Below are 21,785 nucleotides of genomic sequence, written 5' to 3'. Positions count from 1 at the left end.
ATGTTTGTTCATTCATGTAAAAACGAAAAAATAAATTAAATATAAAATCCTGAGACTTCCATTTTAAAATAGTTATTGATACCAGCATCACGGATCAGGCTGCAATAGACAGTAGTAAGACCCTCCAATTCGTAATGCTGGTGGGTGCCAATGCCATTGGCATACAATTAAAAGGTATGAAATGTGCTACCACATAAAATATTTTTTTTTACAACAGGCTGCTCACTGCCTCTGTTGCTCTGCTGCTTCAGTGTGGTACTGCCTAAAAAAAATGGTTTGATGCGCAGGTGGAAACATCACTGAGAAAGCTACCTCTGAGCAAAACGAGCCAGTGCGCATGCGCGGAACATTCGATCACTGGTGGTGTAGCTAACGGCTAGGCTACGTATCCAGCCAACATGGAGAGAAAAGGTAAAGCTCACACCGACACGCCGCATATTACGCCTTATACTTGTCTTTAAGCCTCTGTTGACATGTGCACTTGATGTTCTTCTGCAGTCGCAAATGTAAAATGTAGCCGAGCTGCATACGTACAGCTGGGGGTTTAATTGAACGCGTCTGTCACGCACCGCTGAGCCGGAGTGAGCTACGTTAGCTTTCTAGACATTAGCTTTTAGCTTCAATGGGACATGTCAGGATTATCTAGCTACGTTTAGCTCTCTAGATCCTCACAGTTTCCACACAACCTAAAACACAACGACGACAGTCGGCGGTTGCTATATTTACCGTCCAGCTAGCCTCCACAGTGTCTGAAATGACTCCATGCCACATTATCGTTCGTGTTGTAGGAGAACGGTTACCTTGGTGGGTAGCTTAGTGATAAAACGTACAGTCTATGGATATTACTCAATGTTACATGGCTAAATGTATCAAACTGGCCGACTGGCACACAGACACATGCAACTGTGGTTTGGAATAACTGCAAATGTGACATAATACACTGCGTAATGACCGAGTTTCTGAGCTGTAGGGTGAGGTGGTTGTATCCTCTGCCCCAGACTGTCATCCCTTTCTTTTTTTGTCTTGAGTGTCAGCTAGACAAACAAATGGCAACCAGACAATGGTTAATTCATTGCTCATTGCTGGGTTCTGTTGACAGTTCTGGCACTCCAGGCGAGGAAGAAGAGGGTGAAAGCAAAGAAGACCAGCAAAAAGTGAGTTTTTCAAATTCTCTCTCTCTCTCTATATATATATATATATATTTTTCTTTCTACCCCAGTTCAAGCTCAACTTCACTTCGTGGCACCCCAAATTGTTTGCATTGTGGTCAATGTGCTCTGTCAAAAGCGGTTGTTTGGTGCAGTTTGACATACATGCACCAAACGTGACACAAGGTCCTTGACTGCATGCTTGCATTCACACGTGTATTTTGGTCTGTGCATGATCCAAAGATAAAGCAGTGAAGGACTGAACATATCTCTAAAGAATCATAGGATTGAGCACCCTTGGTTGATTTTTCCATACATTTTTTTTTGCACAGGGTTCAAGTAAGGGCAGTTGCACTATGCATTTAAACAGTGGTTTGATAACATGTATGTTGTAATCTATCCGTTTAGAATGTGCACTATTCAGCGCCTGAAATAAACTACCAGTAAGGCTGTGACCGGCGATCAAATTAGGTTTATGAATGATTGTATTTGGATAATGCACCACTAAGGGCTCAGGCCTGATCTCGGATACCGATTGTTTTAGTGTACTTAACAATCTACTAATCAAGCCATTGGTGGCATCCTCCCGGAGGGTTACGTAACACAGCCTGTGCTATATATAAAACCAGAGAATGAAGAAGCCCACATCAGCCCATCAAAGCATGGTGTTTCACTGAAAACAGCCCTATTCCAGATACTTACCCCCAGACAGCTTTATCTTCATGGCCGAAGCCGGCATTTAACACAGTACAGTTGCATGCCACAGTCATCCTTGTGTGCGGCTGAGCACCATTTATGTAGATGAGCAGCAACAACCTCAGGCTTCTTGAGGACATAGCGTGTAGGAGCTTCAGGATGAATAGCAGCCTAATGGAAAAGCCTATCAGGGAATGTGTACATCAGGAAGACAGCTGCCTTCATACCCAAAGCAAAGCATAGGAGCATCCACCTAAAATGACTGCATCTGTGTGTGTGTGTGTGTGTGTGTGTGTGTGTGTGTGTATATATATATATATATATATATGTATATATGTATGTATATATATATATATATATATATGTATATATGTATATATATATATATATGTATATATATGTATATATGTATATATATATATATATGTATATATATATGTATATATGTATATATGTGTATATATATGTATATATATATGTATATGTATATATATGTATATATATATGTATATATATATATGTATATATGTATATATATATGTATATGTATATATATATATATATGTATATATGTATATATATATGTATATATATATATGTATATGTATATATATATATATATATGTATATATATATATATATATATATATATATATATATATATATATATATATATATCTCACTTACAGGAATTGCATTGATGACAAGAGTATAGTAAATGCATTTCAAATGTAAAAAAAAATGAAAGTCAAAATTCCGTTCAAATTTTGCTGTTAATTGCTGCTGTTTGTTCCGTCGTTGGTGCACAAACATGCGGGAAAGCCTCTCTGTTGCAGATACCAATGTCAGCCATGAATGAATAAATAGTTTGCAGATTATGTGGAACCAGCAGCCCATTTGTAAGACACTACAGACCAGTTTAGGAATTTATTTGAATGGCTCCAATGGAGTTGAGCCTTAATCTCCTCTTTGGCTGTTTTGGATTTCAATGTTATATTAGCATCTGAACTGTTAAACACAGATTATAGGATGTTACACATATATTCATTGACAGAAGTGCTCACATGCCAATGTGATTTATTTTGTTCTTAAAATCACAGTAAAACAATATCTAAGTATCTTATTTTATGTCTCATTCATTTTCGATAATTCACATGAGCTTTCAAATATTTCCTATTGTGCAAAGTTAAAGACACCAGAACTACTATAATCTTTTTTTTTTTAAGTTTTTTTTGGCAGTACTAGGGGAGAGTGGCCTAAGTTGTGCCACTTTTTACTCAAAGTGACTTTAAAGTGAGGCCTTGACAGTAAAGTCTCCAACTCGAATATATACATATATTTCAGGGTGTTGTGCATCCCTGGCAATAAAAACTTTGGATCTGGAATAAACCGTTGAAGAAATATAGCTTTCGGAGTGGTGTAAGTTGTGCCATTGGAGAAAATACCATGGGGTAAATTGTGCCATTGATATATATCTCATAAACTGTAATGCAAGACAAATCCATTAGACAATCACTTATTTAAGGTTTATTTAAAGTAAATAAAGTAAATATTTTACAAAGATTGAAGCTCAATTTTCTTAAACAAGGCCTAGCAGATCTAGGTGGTTTTGCCTGCAAAGCTAACGATGACAAAGTCACCATCATCATCTTTCTGGCCATCTGAACTCTTGTCAGTGGTGTCGTTAAGTGGAATTGAGCTGTCAGTCTCTTCTGAGCTACTGTAGACAATCACTTTATTTTGGTGACCAGCATATACAGCCATGCCAATGGCACAACTCTCAGAAATGTACTTTGCACTAGCTGCTCTGGGCTTTATGTCTTTTATTTTACCTTATTTTTTTACCTACTGAATGCACTATGTAAAGCACTTTGGACAGTGCAAACTGTTATAAATGTGCTTTTATAAATACATTTTACTTACTTACTTACTTATAACTCACCTAGGCCCTCTGGCATAAATCACCCCATCCCCAGAATTTTGGATAATACGCATGATGCAGCAGTTTAGGGCTGAGATCGTGCTAACTATATAGACACAAAGTGTAGCATACTAAAGCACTAAAACATGTGTCAAACGTTTTCAAACATGTCTATAATTGTTCAGACACAGTAATCAAAAAACCTTGATCATGGAAATTTTACTTTGAAAGGCAAAAAACAGTTTTTAATTGTTTTTTTTTAGTTGACCACTCACCCTGCCAAGCTGTCACACGTAGCACTGGGTCCCATGTTTTGGTAAAGTTATTGCCATGATTGTTCCTTTATTTAATAAGAGATAACTTTCATATTTGCATTGTGCCTTCTGGTGCATCAAATACACATTTTTTAGCGTGTTATTTGTCTGAAGCACTTTACACAATCATATTCCTACTTCTCTTTAATATAATAGCGGCCTATCTTAATCTTTGTTAAGTCTTCTATGACTTGCTTTGGATGGATTTAGTCTCTTCCATCTGACAACCAGACATAATGACAAAATAATTGAGCTTTGTAATTGCGGGAAACAAATCGCACCCAGTCTTGTTGATCTTTGTCTTCATGATGATGATGAGTATTTGTTCTTTAATCCAGCTGCAGTTTTTTCTTGACCCTGCTCCGAGTAATTTTAAGTCCTGATTCAGCAGGACTTAATTATCCAGTTGCACAGCCCAGACTTAACCTAAAATAGGACTGCGTTTAAAATTAGTAAACCCTCCTTGTTCAGACATGTGTAGACAGCTGTGCATTAAGAAAATATAGCCTGCAGGACAGACCTCTTTAAATTATTACTATATTTTATGTTGTGTCCTTTTAAGTGTAACGTGTAAAAGGAGGAGCATCGGTGTGGATCTGTTGTGGCACAAAGATTTTGACAAGATCTTGGCATTCGCTCCATCAACAACATTTTTCTGTTTTCTATCTTTTTTTAAAATATAGGAGATAAAAATGGGCTTGATTGATTTTTTTTTTCAGCTAAAGATCATTCAGAATGTTGTTTAATAAAATAACTTTATTCTCATGTGACATGATTCAAATAAACAACCTGTCACGTGTTAGGTTTGGCCTCTGACCAGTGTAGCTGTCCTGAGAACATGATAGCACTAGCAACTGCTGCTCTATTGTGTGGTCTAAGGGAAGTTACCTGTAAGGCATTAAGCATGATTTGGGTGCGGTTAGATTTACAGTGGGGAGGCTAATTAAGGTTAGCTGTTTACCAACTTTGCAGAAGAAGTAGGATATTTCTATCACTCTTGTGAAACATTGTTCAAATAGGATGAATTAAAAGACAAATCTTGGTTAGAGGTGTTTGAAAATGTACACTTACTGTATGTACAGTATCTCACAAAAGTGAGTACACCCCCCACATTTCTTCACATTTTTCTTTATATCTTTCCATGGGACAACACTGAATAAATGACACTTTAATACAATGTAAAGTAGTCAGTGCACAGCTTGTATAACAGTGTACATTTACTGTCCCCTCAAAATAACTCGACACACAGCCATTAATGTCTAAACTGCTAGCAACAAAAGTGAGTACACCCCTTAGAAAAAATTTACAAATTGGGCCCAAAGTGTAAATATTTTGTGTGGCCACCATTATTTTCCAGCACTGCCTTAACCCTCTTGGGCATGTAGTTCACTAGAGCTTCACAGGTTGCAACTGGAACCCTCTTCCACCCATTTATGACAGCATCACAGAGCTGGTGGATATTAAAGACCTTGCGCTCCTCCACCTTCCGTTTGAGGATGCCCCAAAGATGCTCAATAGGGTTTAGGTCTGGAGACATGCTTGGCCAGGCCATAACCTTTACCCTCACCTTTTTTAGCAAGCCACTGGTCGTCTTGGAGGTGTGTTTGGGGTCGTTATCATGTTGCAATACCACCCTGCGGCCCAGTTTATGAAGGTTGAGTGCACATGGTCAGCGTCGTACACAGAGGTTGGCTTTGGAAAATAGACGTATGAGTGCTGCCAGCATTGCTGAAGGGCTTGAAGGGGTGGGGGGTCAACCTGTCAGTGCTCAGACCATACGCCGCACTCTGCATCATACTGGTCTGCATGGCTGTCATCCCAGAAGGAAGCCTATTCTAAAGATGATGCACAAGAAACCCCACAAAAAGTTTGCTGAAGACAAACAGACTACGGACATGGATTACTGCAACCATGTCCTGTGGTTTGATGAGACCAAAATACATTTATTTGGTTCAGATGGTGTTAAGAGTGTGGAGCGGCAACCAGGTGAGGAGTACAAAGACAAGTGTGTCTTGCCTAGAGTCAAGCATGGTGGTTGGAGTGTCATGGTCTGGGGCTGCATGAGTGCTGCCAGCACTGGGGATCTACAGTTCATTGAATTCTAACATGTACTGTGACATACTGAAGCAGAGCATGATCCCCTCCCTTCATAAACTGGGCCGCAGGGCAGTACTGCAACATGATAACGACGCCAAACACCCCTCCGAACGACCACTGGCTTGCTAAAGAAGCTGAGGGTAAAGGTTATGGACTGGCCAAGCATGTCTCCAGTCTTAAACCCTATTGAGCATCTTTGGGGCATCCTAAAACGGGAGATGGAGGAGCGCAAGGACTCTAATATCCACCAGCTCCTTGATGTCGTCATGAATGGGTAGAAGAGGGTTCCAGTTACAACCTGTGAAGCTCTAGTGAACTACATGCCCAAGAGGGTTAAGGCAGTGCTAGAAAATAATGATGGCAAAACAAAATATTGACACTTTGGGCCCAATTTGGACATTTTTTCTTAGGGGTGTACTCACTTTTGTTGCCAGCAGTTTAGACATTAATGGCTGTGTGTCAAGTTATTTTGAGGGGACAGTAAATTTACACTGTTATACAAGCTGTACACTGACTACTTGACATTGTATCAAAGTGTCATTTATTCAGTGTTGTCGCATGGAAAGATATAATGAAATATTTGAAGAAATGTTAGGGGTGTACTCACTTTTGTGAGATACTGTACTTCCCACGTTATAAATGAAGGGTATGATGGTGGGTTCACATGTGTTTGTCCATCAGGCAGCCAGTCAATCCAAGATCTCGACAGCCACCCCAGCAAGAAGCCTCGCCTCAGGAACCTGAGGAACCTGAGGAGATTCTTGGCTCCGATGATGAGGAACAGGAGGACCCAAATGACTACTGCAAAGGTGAGTCCACTTTCACATACCAGGTCTATATGTACACTGTACAATGTGTACTGTGCCTAACCATATTGTAATGTCTGATTCGAGTGTTTGTATCGTTTGCAGTAAATCAAATTCGATAAGTTATGCCAATTCATTACCTTCATTTAACTAAGATAACCCAGTTAAGTTGGTTTTGTGACACTTTCTATAACCAGAGTATTGCATAGCTGTCTGTACATTGGTTCTTAATCTTCCTAATTACCATGCATTTTGATCTCATCTAGGTGGCTACCACCATGTGAAAGTAGGAGACCTTTACAACGGGAAATACCATGTAATCCGGAAACTTGGCTGGGGACACTTCTCCACTGTATGGCTCGCCTGGGACACCCAGTAAGAGAAACGCTTATTGCTGCATATTTGTATTGTACTGTTTTGTTTTTGATGCATGAAGTTGGAGTAGCAGCTGACTGCAAGACAGTTGTGGTAGGACCTTGTAAGGTGCTTCCTGTAAGTGAACGTTACTTTCTGTGGTTGCAGTGTGAAGAGGTTTGTTGCTATGAAGGTGGTGAAGAGTGCGGAGCACTACACAGAGACGGCTGTGGATGAGATCAAACTCCTTCGATCTGTAAGTAACTGAGTTCATGGCACACAGCAGGTATTGTGAGTTGGAATCAAATACATTGGGAAACACAGTAAATGTTCACAAATAGGTCCTGATAACATCAGTGCAAACACATCGATAACACATATAGCACAAGGACACATACTGTTGGACAATTACATACACACACACACACACACACAGCATAATAGGGGTTTGTTTTCAAGAAGTATTAAATGGTTACAGAGACATGTATGCTATGCTCTCTATTTTTCCAGTCTAATGTCATGAAATGTACGTCTTGATTGCTCTGATTGTCTTGTTCTTTTTTTTTTGTTCCCAGGTAAGAAACTCGGACACCGATGATCCCAACCGGGAGATGGTTGTCCAGATGCTCGACGACTTCAAGATCTCTGGTGTAAATGGAACTCGTATCCTTCCTAGCCAAATATTGCTAATGGCTCCTGGTCTTTATTATGACCAAGATTTTATCTCTTTGATTGCTTCCTACTGGAAAGACTCAAGCCTGTTAACTCTCTGAAAAATATTTTGGCAAAGATTTGATAATTCTTTCCCCTGGTGTCAAATGTATCTGTAAAGCAGCATTTAAGTGACAAAGTAAACAACAGGTGTACTAACAGACCTCCACCCATCACAATACTTTGGCTGAGTAAGACCGATAGCTGTAGCTGAAATAAGAGACTCTCAAACACTGCAGTGTTTGAACTGCTATGACCTGCCTCTTTTTAAGTAAGAATAATGCTGCTGTGGGTGAATGACATGTGTAGTAAATGGTTTTCTTATTAAGGGGTTTTCAGTTTGGTTTGACTTGTATTGCATTATTACCTTAACTGCTGCAATCTTCAGATGTCTGCATGGTGTTTGAGGTGTTGGGACATCACTTATTAAAGTGGATAATAAAGTCCAACTACCAAGGGCTGCCCCTGTCGTGTGTGAAGAGCATCGTGAGACAGGTAACATAAGACTCACACTGTCACTCCCTTTGTGTGCTGGTGAATCGTGATGAAGGATCTTTTTTTTTCTTCTTTCAGTTCAGTTTCCGCTAGTTAACAAGTAACCTCCAGGCTGTGTGACCGGTGGAAACCAGTCAGGGCAGAACATATTGTTACAAATGACCATGTAAACAATGAGCTAGTAAAACATGCACCTTAAATTGACAGACATGTTTCTAACTGAGGGGGCTTTTGTCATAATGGAAACAATAACTGATTGAGCAATATAGATATTTTAACTAAAATATTGATAAGTGCTTATTTCAGTTATGTTCAAATATTCAATTAAACTGTTACAATCATTGTCCATTCATTCTTTTCCCAGGTTCTCCAAGGCCTGGACTACCTGCACACAAAGTGTCAGATCATCCACACGGACATAAAGCCGGAGAATATTCTGATGAGTGTTGATGAGCCTTACGTCCGGAAGCTTGCAGCTGAAGCCACAGAGTGGCAGAGGGCTGGGGCGCCTCCCCCCTCCGGCTCAGCAAGTATGAGACACACAAATACATATTCATGTGTACATTCATGAGCACAGTTTGGTAACAGTTTGTACTCATTTGTATTCTCGTTTCAGTAAGCACAGCGCCTGCTCCAAAACAGGTACAACCCTTTTTGATATTTACGTTGTGCATAGGACATCAGCCTCTCACATTTGCTGTATAACACACACAGAGCAGCTCCATCAAAATGCAACTATATCTATGAGAGCCATTTTATTTCTTATGTGCATTTCAGACGGTAAAAATGTCAAAGAACAAGAAGAAGAGGTTAAAAAAGAAGCAGAAGCGTCAGGCAGAGCTGCTGGAGAAGTGCATTATGGACCTGGAGGAGATGGAAAAGACCACAGAGACACGAGAGGAGGAAGAGGATGAAGATGATGAGGACCCACAGTCTCCAAAGGGACGTGTCTGCGCTCCTCTCAGACAGGTGTCTCACCTGGAACTGGGAAATGAGGATACAGAGGGTAGGAAGCCAAGTTCACAGCAGTGTACTTCTTACATTTTTATTGCTGCTAGTTAATGTTCTGTCATGTTTGACAGATGGTTCCTGTGAAGTATAGTTCAACAGTGTGGAAAATAATGTGTGTTTCCATACAATTGCCCCTGCTCTCTAAAATATAACAAAATACAATCAAAACAAGCTAGCTATAGCTAACACTTTAAACCGGTCCGATGATTTGAAACTAAACAAACTGGGTGCAGAACTGTGTCGGGTTACCATGTAGACGACTGAAACTTTGTCTTGAGTTTCAGCAGAGAGATTGTCATGGGTTGATGTACGTTCTCCAAAGAGCTTCATAACTATTTGTTAATCTAATAAGCATCTAACTATAAGTATTCAGATTGCAAATATGCACAGAAAATCCACAAGAAGTCTGGAAATTTGATTCTGGGAAAGTACGGAATTTTGAAATGGAAAATGTGTAGGAATCCTGTGAGACAGTTATAACATTCCTGGAGTGATTTGAAAATAATTGTCACCCTTCTTTTCCTGCCACCTGACAGAGAGCTGTGTGAATGCAGATCCCCTGAGGGTGGGACCAGAAGGGCCATCAGAAGTGAACTGTAATGGCCATGTGGACGTGGACCACAGGCAGTCCCAGTGGACGGACGAAGACCAACACAACGGCAACGCCGAGCCCACAGAGAAATGTGCCAGTCAAGAGGAACAACACCAGGAGACCCCTGTTCAGCACACCTCCAACGGTGTGAACTTTACAGATCTCAGAGAGCTGGACACTGAGACTGAAGGCAGTGGAGTCACTGACAGACACCTCCCTGCTGGGCTGGAGGAGGGAGAGCTGGAGCAAAGCATTTTGCAGGAGGAGGGGGAGGACGGGTCTGACTTTCAATATACGACCAAGGAAAGCCTGGGAAACGGTCAGTCATTTAAAATGTGTTCTTCTACTAACTTCAAAGCGTTTTTTGGAAGCTACTTGCTCTGGCCCGGCTGTGTTGGTTTAATTCTAATAAAAGCTCAGCCATGTGAACTTTGAAATATCGATCGTTAGGCTCTATTTTTAATTAGATGTTTTGTCCATCCTTATATCTCTCTCTCTCTCTCTTTCTCTCTCCCTCTCTTTGTCTCTCTCTCTCTCCGCTCTGATGTAGACAAGCTAACAGCAGGATCTCTGCTAGTTAACCCCCTTGAGCCACTCAATGCAGACAAGATCAAGGTCAAGATTGCAGACTTGGGAAATGCCTGCTGGGTGGTGAGTAGCCTACTAATGACCTGAGGGATTTCCTGATTAGGGATGAACACTTGCAGCAAAGGGACACATCCAGTGTCACCTAGCTACCAAAATAGATGTGTATTCTTCCAGCTCAGTTTAATTTGTTGTATGGACCTCAGTTTTGAGTCCAACATATTTATAATTCTTGAATATTTATCTCCCATCATAACAGGACATAATCCTGTAGGCTCTCTTACCTACACACATTATGCAATATTTGTATATACTTTTCTAATCCATTTATGCATTTTTGCAGCACAAGCACTTTACAGAAGACATCCAGACGAGACAGTACCGCTCCTTAGAGGTGCTCATTGGTTCTGGATACAGTACACCTGCTGACATATGGAGCACAGCCTGCATGGTGAGGCATTACACTGTATCAAAACCTAAGAAATCGTAGTGTAGTGTTTCTTGAAAAGACTTCAGTAGCAATATGATGGTCTAGGAAGTGTTGAAAGGGAGGGAATTGTTCCCTTCACAGCGTCTTTTCCTGTGTTTATGATGATTGTGTTGTCTCTGCAGGCCTTTGAGCTTGCCACAGGGGACTACTTGTTTGAACCACATTCTGGGGAAGATTACTCCAGGGATGAAGGTATTGCTGGGACTTCCTCTTTTTTCCATTCTCTGTTTTATCCAGTTAAAGCTGCACAGTATTAATCATAAATGCTATATTTAGAAGTATTTTTGCAATGTACCTTTCACTGGTAAAAGGCATTTAGCAATGTTGGTGATTTTTTAAAAGTTATTGCTGCTGCTGTGAAGACCTTAGTGATTTTTTTCTTGTAAAACTGCCCTTCGCTGGCCTTTATATCTATTATGAATCTACTTAGTTTCACAGTAAGCATGGCAAGTTGTGACCTTCACTTCAGCTTATTGTGCACTATCGCACAATAAGCTGAAGTGCAGTTAACACTTAAATGAGGTACTCAATTACAGTGATCTTAAATTGTCTCAAATTTAAAGGAAATGTACATGTGAATCATGTGATGATGAGTACCAAAATTCCTGTGTTTATTTCCTCTCTTTAACACCTCAAACCACATTATTTTGCCGCACTGGAGATGGGGCCATATCTCATTCCCTTGCTCTTTTCTTCATATCCTCCTCACTCGCTCTCCATGTTCTCCTACATATGCTACATTTATGTTAATGTCTCGCTTGTCGCTTAGCTTGAGGTTTTCTGTACTGACTGGATTGTGCTGCAATGTGTCGGGTATGTGCCAAGATCCATCCCTCAGTTTATTGGCACATGCCCCATTGCTGTGAACTGGCTTTTGTTTCACCCTCAGTACATGAACTCATGAAGCTAGTGCTTAATATTCTTCCATATCTGTCTCTGTCGCGTGACTGTCTGTTAATCACTTATCACTCATCCTGTATCAGAATCTGCTCTTTAAGTTTTAGTGCATATGGCTTTGTTGGCTGGCTCATTGTTTTTTTTTTACCTATATTATGGTGAACTGCCTACCTGACCTGTGTTGAAATGGTTGCATTGCAATAGCTATTGAAAAATAATACAAGCTTCCAATACATGTGCTTCTATTTATATGAGGCTGTCATCATCATCATCCATTGTTCCTAATACATTGTTCCACTTGACTGTTTGCCATCTCTCTCCTGTCCCCTCTCCCATGTTTCCGTCTCCTCTCTCCAAACCCTCTGACTTTCTGTCTTCCCTCTCCCCGAATGTGCCTCATTTCCAGACCATCTTGCTCTCATGATTGAGTTGCTCGGTAAAATCCCTCGTCACTATGCTCTGAGTGGGAAACACTCACAGGAATACTTCACCAAGAGAGGTACGCCACCCCTCTGTCTGTGGCCCGCTCCTGGAACAGTGGATGGGAGGTGAAGTAGGGGGGAGGGAAGATTCCTCTGGCACCTGTCAGGTTCTGTCCGACGTCCCAAAGTGGTTGGTGTGTGCAGGCCAGCAGGCAAAATAATTAATACAGTCCAATAATTGTGCGTTACTTTGAACATGCCATCAGACATTGATTCAAGTGTCAGTTGCTCTGCCAAAGATTGCCTGGCAGAAGTACAATCAGTATCCCATTAGCTGTAGTGCTGAGGACTCGGCTGGATACTTGATACTGTATTGATCCATGTAGGGGACACAATGAGTGCACGGTCTAAACACATTTAACTCAATATAATAGAATAATAAAATCACGGAAAAGAACCAGAAAAAGGTTGAACTCTGATGCAGTGTTTCTCTCGTGGACCTGAAGTGTTTAACATAGTTTTCAAGAATATTAAATGTTTTCAAGTGTTAATAAGTGTTTTAAAACGATTTAATAATTATCCAGGGGCCTAGGGAAAATATTTCATCCATAAAGGATCCTCATCCACGAAAAGAACCTTGAGAAACGTTTTGCTCCAGTGTCACGTTTGAGAATCCGCCTGCAGGAAACCCTCCCTGCTGTTTTGTGGCTCACAGTCTTGATTAACCTAACCTTTGGGGGAAATGTTATAAATCACTACTCTAACTGAATGCAACAAGATAAATATATGACCGTATCATAAGTTTATTATCTTATCCAATGTCTGACCGACTGCAATGGCAGAACTTGTCTATTGATTCTTGAGTTAAAGAACCTTACAGCTCCTTTAATGTCTGGTGGCCATGCACCATAAGATGATTGATAAACGTAGGCCTGTGCATCCCAACCACTACAGCAATCTGACGCCTGCCCCCCCTCATCCCTCCACCCCACACACACCTGGAGTGGGCCTGTGACTGGGACACTGTTTGACGAATCTGTTGTGTGTCTTGTCTGTCTTCTCCTCTCCCCTTGCGATCCTCTGCTGTGTAGACCATATAGCGCTGATCATTGAGCTGCTGGGGACTGTCCCACGCAAACTCATAATGACCGGCAAATATTCCAAGGATTTTTTCACCAAGAAAGGTAAAAAATAAATAAAAAAACAGTGTTGAGATCAGAGAGGACTTACTGACTGGCATTAAGATCATGCTCTACAACTCGTCATGAAAGTTGACTTTTTATTTTTTTTTATTTTTTTTTACATAGCCTATCAAAAAAAAAAACTTTTTTCAATTTAACTTTGATAAAGCATTTCCAGCATTAGATATTACTATGTAAAGAAATACTTGTTTTGGAAAGTTATTAAATATATTATAAATGTATTCCAGTTAATAAAGTAAAATTCAATGAATATCTGACCTAATCCTGGATGGCTCTCTGACATAGTGCTGTCTTGACTGGTTGCCTGCAGGTGATTTGAAACACATCACCAAGCTGAAGCCGTGGGGCCTGCTGGAGGTGCTGCTTGATAAGTACGAGTGGCCCCGTGAAGAAGCCGAGTGCTTCGCCGACTTCCTGGTCCCCATGCTGGAGCTTGTCCCAGAGAAGCGAGCCACAGCCGCAGAGTGCTTGCGCCACCCCTGGCTCGCCCTCTAGTGGATTCCTACGGTCATTGCACCTCCCTTCCCTCCCACTCTCTCCAGAGACTGCAACAGATCACTTTCCAGTTTGGGCATATCAGATAAATATTTATTTCTTATTTGTTTTATTTTTTTGGATATCCTATGTTTCTTGTTATTGAACTAATGCTTGTGTATGTTTGCTTAGTATTTGTTGGCTCTTCTCTTGGTGTTTGACGTCGGGAATCTGGTGGAATATATTACTTTGTGGTCATGTTGGCTCCAACTGCTGTGCTCCGTTCACCCACCCAACTAAGAAAATCTGTCATTGTACTGCTAGTGACTCATCCTTGTTTGTTACACTCCTGCACTAAAACCCAAACAAAACAAGGATATGTAGCCTTTATTGGTCATTTTTGTCCCCTTTTTAAAAAGGACTCGCTATCACTTCTTTTCTCGTACATTTTCATTAGTGCTGTGTTGTTTTCTAAATGAATAATTTTATCTTATATTACACATGCAAGGTATATATTTTGTTATTGTAAAGTAGGTTTAGGAAGTTGCACACTGGGCTGACATCTACACTGACTGTAGTAATAGCAATTCTCATGACAGACTCTGGTTCCTTACAGAGACATCCACCGTCTGATAATGTAGGTCATTATTTACCCATAAAAAAAATCTGTCTGTCACCTGGAATTAAGTGTAGTTTAGTTAATTATAATAAATGAGATCTTTCATTCTCATGGGAGGCTGGTATTCTCATACAAATATTACAATTCAGGAATATATTGTTTTAAAGGTTTCAACAAGACGACACGTTTAGAAGCCCAATTTCAAGGAGAAAAAAAGTTGAAAATAAACTGTATATATCTGTACCAAAGAGTTTGCCTTTATGTATATTACAGTTATGTACAGTTTTTAACAAATCTTATATCTTAGTTAAAAGGATTTAGCTGGGTAGCTGTGTTTTAATAAAGCGTATGGAAGATGTGTTCGAGCTCAGTCGTATGTATGGCCAGCTGTTCAATAATGTCACTGTTTTTACGATAGAAATGGTGAGATCTGATGCTATGTAGTGGTGTTCCCAAATCGATCATATCAAGGTAACCTATGTATCTGTTGAGGTTTAGGCGAAACAACAGTTACATCAGTGTCAAATTCAAGAGTATAGACTTTGTGTGAGCTGTCAATTTACAAAACTGTAAAACACACCATACAATAAAACAGATGTTCATACAACACAACATTACCGTCTAAGCCTGTTTATCTTTGACCTTAAGTATAAAATTCAAACTATGCTGTTCTTGCCTCGTTTGTGAAAATTAACCAAAAAACACTCCAATGCAAACAGCAAAAACATATAGTCATCTATGTATAAAATACTAGCTGAACAGTTTGATCTACTAACTAAATTAATAACATGTCAGGATGCTTGTTCATTGCTACCAAGGTCGTCACTGTCACACTGTGGGCCTGAAGGTCTGTCGATCATCAGGGGTTTCCTATAAAAGAGGCAAAAAACAATCTTGAGAATAAATGTTTTGTATTTAAGAAACGTTGCCTCAAATGACTATAACAAACGACCCAATACCAGTTAGTAGATGCCCAAAATAAAGCTGAAATCTAAGGGAAAGAATGACAGATTCACAGCTAAGACTTCATTCCAGGAGTTGACGTTTTAGAAACACTTCTTCAGAGCTTAGAGAAAAAGCACAACATCACATGTATGGTATATATGTATGAAATGTATATTATGTAAATTAACTATTTAATTACAATAATACAAAATAGTCGGTAGGCCCCATTCTTAAAACATTTGACCCTGCAACAGTGTAAATACACAATATACCTTCACTAGTGGTACATGGGTATGCAAACTAGGTTGCACCATAATAAAAAAACATAAAAGGAGAATATCAACTTCAATATAGAGTCAATATATTCTCTCATATAACAGTTAACTCCAAAGAGGCATACAAATAGGAATGTTTAAAGTATGTAAGTGCTCAGAAAGGGAAAAAAATCAATGTGAAAACTACAATTTCCATGACAAGTGAGCAAAATCCATCCGTTGATGAAGATCATACACTATAACTATATGGACCATGTAAAGTGGGATATTATGTCAATCACATTTAATTATAAGTATGTTTAATAATTATCAAGCCACAGGTGTAAATATTAAAAAAATAATGAATGCCATTAAGCTACTTCAGTTTCAGTCTCTTGGTATTGTTCATGCTGGCTCACCGTCACACTGGGACACTTGAATGTTACTATTCACACATATGCTTTTCTTGCTATGACAAGCTAACATTTCTGCCATGACTCTAGATACAAAGCTTGAGGGCAGAGAGCCACTGTTCTCCTTTCCTCCCTCACCTGTTCACATTGATCCTTACCTGCGCCATCCAACTCAAAGTCATCGGGCAGTAGTTTGTCTTGCCGGCTGCCGAGGGTGAAGGCCAGAAATGACAGGAGGAGGGCGTCCAGGATGCTGATGATAGCCAGGATGTAGGCCCAGCGCACCGTGCAGTTCCCCAGGCTGTACTTATCCGTCAACTGGCCGCACATCCTCTTCACTTCTGGAGAATCCCAGCCGTCCGGGTAGATCAGGCAACCCATCAGCATCAACGCGGCTGTGTGGGAAGAAGGAGCCTTATTTACCCCCTGTGTTCTCTTCTTTGATTAATAATTACAAGGGAGGATCTTCTGAGCTCCCAGTGCAGCATAGGGCATCATGAAGCATGCCCCTTAAGTGCCAAATTGTTTAATTTATTTATGAAGCAGCGGGGCAAGGATGCTCTGTGGTGCTGTTTGTATGATGTACTGTTATGAAAGTTCTTAAATGTTAAATGATCTTCATCTGGTACAGTTTCCTTTATGTATTGGCCACAAGAACAACTAGAGTACTGTCATCTCTAAACGTTTCCATTCTCTTTATTTCAGAGGAAAATATTTAAAGGAATACTTCACCCATACGGAACCGGCGTTCTATCATCATTAAATCGCTATTATAATATAATGAATGAGGTTTTTCTTCCCCCAGTCTTTCCGCAGTCTTCCTTTGGCCCAGCTGTGCTGTTAATCCTAACCCTACATTTTACCACGTGTGATGTCTTGCATTGGAAAATGTAGGGTTAGACAGTGAGACCATAAAACACTCTTTCTTCCCTTTCTCAGGCTAGGATGAACCGATTTCCTAAATGTTTGCACATTAATACTACATAGGATCTCTGAGTTCAATACACCTTCATATTACCACCAGTGAAGTAGGTCTTTAAATCGTTTTTCTCTAGTACCTAAAATATATAGTTTACAGATTTATCGAACAAAACTTTGTTTTGTTAGCCCCCCTTTCTTTTCTCTCACATCTCAGTTTAACTGTTGACCCTTTAAGGGGCCTGACCCTTTTGTTGCCAACCTCTGCAGAAAAGTACCTACACAGTCTCTAAAGCAGAAAGATTACCTCCTCCACCAGCTACATAAGTAAAATTATTCTTACACATAAATGCATCTGTTTTAAAAGTGTAATTAAGCAATATATGATAATAGTCCAGTCAAAAGACATTTTACAGCAAAATATGTGCTTTTGCTTTTGATACTTGAGGTATATGTTGTTGATAATACTTCTGTACAATTTAATGTATTTTTCCATTATTTTATTGGTACTTTTACTTAATCAAGGATCTGATACCTTCTTCCACCCATAGGTAGGTTTGCAGGCCTTTATCGTGTGGCTAGTTTCCATGGTCCCGGTTAAGTGTCATGTGCAAGTCTAGATCTGTTAACAACACAGCAACACCTGATCTTGTTACATGTAAGTCATCCGCCATCAGAGGTGTCAGAAACTGGATCCCTTATTAGCTTCCACTGTGAAGAATAACACACCCAGTACAAACACACCCCGTCTGAAACCAGAGAGGTGAGGCGCATGTCAGGTGCTGGACTATGAGGTTTAAAGCTAGAAAAAGTGATTTGCCTACTAAGTGTTTCTCCATGTAGGCTACTCTGACCTTTGGCCAATGTGTTCCCCTTGTAAAACGAATAGAGAACTCCATCCTAAACCCAGTAGACCCTTTGGTGACATAGCGTGGTCTGTTTTTCATTAGCACAGTGCCTCAGTAATCTTATGATATTTTAGGATTTAGTAATGGCTGTAAAGCCAGTTGATACCAAGCCTCATGGTAAATAATCCCTGTGGTTTTGATTTGGAAATAGTAGATATTACAAGCTAGCCTACTAGCCTACATGTACTTTAAGTATAAAACATAAAAGTTGTCATTATTCAGATGGCCCGTTTCATAGGCCTACAGATATTGTTATTGCTGATGCACCAACACTAAGCAGCATTTTCATGTTGCAGGTGAAGGTGGGGCCAGATTGAACTACTTTATATGCATATTAGCCTATATACATTACATATATTTATATAGGCCTACATATATATTTTTTTTATTTAACCTTTATTTAACCAGGAAAGTCTTATTGGGATTAAAAATCTCTTTTACAAAAGAGTCCTGGCCAAGACAGGCAGCAGCACAGTTAGTTACAGACAATCATTTAAAAACAACAGAGAACATAAAAATAGAGTCACAGTCAGAACATCATCAAACAAAGCATGTACAGACAGAAGAGCCAGCTTCAACATCATTAAGTAAGGACTTGAACATGTTTAGAGAAATCAGCTCCTTAAGTTTTAGCGCATTTTGCAGCTGGTTCCATGAAAAAGGAGCAGCATAACTAAATGCCCTTTTCCCCAGTTCAGTACGGACTCTAGGCACAGTCAGTAAAAACAAGTCCTAAGAGCGGAGCTGATACTTTCCTGTGCTTTTTCTATGTTTTTTAATGTAAAATCTTGATCTGAATCTGAATTCTTGCTCACCTGAGGCCAGCTGCATCCACGCGCAGATCTTGTACACGTTCCCGGCGTTGCAGAAGAAGAACAAGCTGAAGCATACCATCGTGGCCACAATCAGCAGCATGGAGGTGCCAACTAAGAAAACAGAGGTCCTGAAGGCCGGCGAGGGGATGGAAGCGAAGTCGAACACGCTGCCCTTGCAGATGAGCTCTGAGGTCAGGGCGTTGCCGATGCAGTAGTGGAAGAGGCCGAAGTAGCCGGCCTGCGGGGTGTTGACGCTGTCCCCGATCCAGTAGGGCTGGATGAAGACCACCATAGTGATAATGACGAAGCAGATGGTGAACACGGCCCACATTACGCCGATGGCGCGCGAGTTTCTCACATAGTTTGTGTGGTAGATTTTAGCAGCCTCCTGGGCTGGAAGCAGATCCATGATGATAAAGGGCAGGAAAAGATAAAAAGAAAAGAAAAGAAAAAAAGAAGTTTGTCCCGGACTTTTAGAAAACGGCGTCCTTTAAATATCCTCTGTCTTCAAATCTGTAGGCTAAAAAATTTCAGAGGTTTTTGTCCAAATGTCCTGAGAGCTTAAAAGACACATCTCTCTCTCTCTCACACACACTTGTTGCGGATGTTTGGCATTGAAAAGACAAGGCTCAGGATTCAGCACCTTGGACAGCACCCTCTCCTCTCTAATTAATGACGTTGCCTTTACGTCAGAGATTGACAGCTGTCTGACTGTGGGAAATACTGTCTTTGCTGATTGCTTTTCCTAAATATATTTTTTATAAAGCATTAAGCATTACAAGAAGGTAATTCTGTGGACTGCTTTTAACGGTGACCACTTGCAGGCTAGTTTCCAGTTACAACTACAAGATTCTCCTTTTAAGGCAAATTATCTTAATTTGGCCTATTTTCTTTTCAACCATAATTTAAATATCCATATGATACAAGAAATGCTTAACTTTGAGGTTCAAATAAGTGCATATTCAGAATTAAAACATAATTTTGTCATCAGAAGATTTAACGTAACCTACAATATTGGAAATGTCTTTTTCCTAGTAAAACCTGAATATAACCCTTATGTTAACAATAAATAGATACAAACTTTATATTACTTTTTTTTCAAACTATTTGAACACCTAGGTAACATCATCCATTATTTAGGAATACAAATGTTTGTATTTTCATATTCATACTGCAGCTTTATGGCATATCTCAGTTCATTTCCTTACTCTTTATTCCAATACTTTGAAAATGTCAGGATATGACATTTAGTGAGCTCCAGACAGTTTGCTGAGGTTTACGGCACATACGCAGGAAGCTTGAAATAAAGATTGGCTGATATCAAATTTAATATTGTTCCAGCTCCAGAGTCTTTTTTATTTGAGGGCTGCCAGTGACAGGAGCACAATAAAGATTTTTTTACATTTTGATAGATTAATGGATTGATTATAGCTTTGGACGGTTATTACAGAGGGCTGAGCAACAGTGAAGTCTGAGTCCGTCTCGATTTAGAAATGGCTCATATGTAAAAAAACAACCATTAAACACATTAGTGCATGCTTCAATTCACACTGTGGGTCTGTGATGCTCCATACTAAAGCAGAGATCTGTCCAACACTGGTCTGAGGAGCCTTTTCTGGTCTCCCTCTCGCTCACTGATGTGTGGGAGAAAGTTTTTCAATACATTTTTTTCCATAATTGCCCCTCTCTAGGCTACTGAGTTACCATATTCAACACCAGATTTCATTTTTGGCACAGACAGTGGATCTCATTTGCTGCAGCCCCCTTTCTTCTAATGAATCAAATTAAGTAACTTTATTTTTTTATTTTTAGGTAATTTTCTTTAATAACACTCATAATTTCCCTTAAATTAAACATCGTGTCACCTTTCCACATATGTATGTTATATGTGCCATATTAATTTTAGGATGACAGCTATGACTGGAGGCCAACAGGGGGAACTGGACAGAGCATGCCACCATCCGTACCCTTCACCCGTCCAGTCAGTTTTCATAACAAGGCGTTTGAGGGCCTCCTATGTGTAGAGTAAAGTATTGTGGGTTGAGCGGTTGTCCTGCGTCCCCAGTGGATCCCTGACAGCACGCTGCAGCTCAGGAGTGACAATCGGATTCCGGTTGGGGGTAGCAGAGAGGGAAACACCAGCTCTGCCTGAGTGAGAGAGAGACACACAGAGAGAGAGAGACACACACAGAGAGAGATGAGCTGAAGAGGAGGCAGTTAGGATAAAAAGACTAATCAAGCTCAGACTGTGGAGGAAAAGTGAGGGGGAGCTGCTTTTGAATACTGCTCTAATGAGGCGTAATCCCTGCCACGTGTGGCAGTAGCTGAAGAGGCCGTCTGTCTTGTGAGGATTTTATGATGCCTGCAGGGATGCCTTGAATAGGAGCAAAGATTTTGTTGAAAAATATTGTCAGAGACAATGCGTCATAGATACACAAACTTAGATATACCTTCACAGTTTTAGGAGGATCGACCTAAGGATGAAAAACTATAGTAATAGGAGGGAATGAGTGAAATCAAAAACTCTATTATGTTAGGCTCAGAACCCCCGCTTACGAATTAAAAGATACACCCACGACCAACTGCTTGTGACCCAGAGCGGTGTTCCTGCGTCAAATGATAATTTGATGTCTTTATCGAAGGGTTGATGAGCCTGATAAATTGCAGCTGTTAACGCAAGGTGTACAAAAACACGTTT

General features: G+C 40.1%; 2 protein-coding genes across 3 annotated transcripts; one reads left to right on the top strand and one right to left on the bottom strand.

Moving 5' to 3' along the window:
* The first annotated feature begins 348 nt into the window (after nt 1-348).
* On the top strand, nt 349-15,430 carry srpk1a (SRSF protein kinase 1a). Of its 2 annotated transcripts, none has more exons than XM_080031485.1 (16): nt 349-411; nt 1,100-1,154; nt 6,858-6,985; nt 7,249-7,357; nt 7,505-7,592; nt 7,912-7,999; nt 8,436-8,542; nt 8,907-9,072; nt 9,159-9,184; nt 9,320-9,548; nt 10,090-10,464; nt 10,696-10,796; nt 11,074-11,181; nt 11,343-11,412; nt 13,631-13,723; nt 14,052-15,430. In XM_080031485.1, the coding sequence occupies exons 1-16, from the start codon at nt 399-401 to the stop codon at nt 14,234-14,236; spliced, it is 1,941 nt and encodes a 646-aa protein (XP_079887611.1). In that variant the 5' UTR covers nt 349-398; the 3' UTR covers nt 14,237-15,430. The 2 variants fall into 2 exon arrangements, with proteins under 2 accessions (XP_079887611.1, XP_079887610.1); XM_080031484.1 differs by lacking the exon at nt 13,631-13,723 and adding an exon at nt 12,524-12,616.
* A 450-nt stretch (nt 15,431-15,880) lies between these two features.
* On the bottom strand, nt 15,881-19,496 carry lhfpl5b (LHFPL tetraspan subfamily member 5b; the record flags this gene model as incomplete). Its single annotated transcript, XM_080031726.1, has 3 exons — nt 15,881-15,900; nt 16,605-16,841; nt 19,088-19,496. 3 exons carry the CDS (start codon nt 19,494-19,496, stop codon nt 15,881-15,883), a joined length of 666 nt encoding a protein of 221 aa, XP_079887852.1.
* Between the last annotated feature and the right edge of the window lie 2,289 nt (nt 19,497-21,785).

This window comes from Ammodytes marinus, assembly GCF_949987685.1.
Source record: "Ammodytes marinus genome assembly, chromosome: 7".
In the NCBI taxonomy this organism is placed as follows: domain Eukaryota; kingdom Metazoa; phylum Chordata; class Actinopteri; order Uranoscopiformes; family Ammodytidae; genus Ammodytes; species Ammodytes marinus.
Note: the sequence above shows the minus strand (reverse complement) of the source record. Positions and strands in the feature narration are given on the sequence as shown.

Coding starts and splice junctions, on each gene's coding strand:
- srpk1a (XM_080031485.1), top strand. Junction 9,073..9,158: donor TCCCCCCTCCGGCTCAGCAA/GTATGAGACACA, acceptor TTCTCGTTTCAG/TAAGCACAGCGCCTGCTCCA. Junction 11,182..11,342: donor TATGGAGCACAGCCTGCATG/GTGAGGCATTAC, acceptor TTGTCTCTGCAG/GCCTTTGAGCTTGCCACAGG.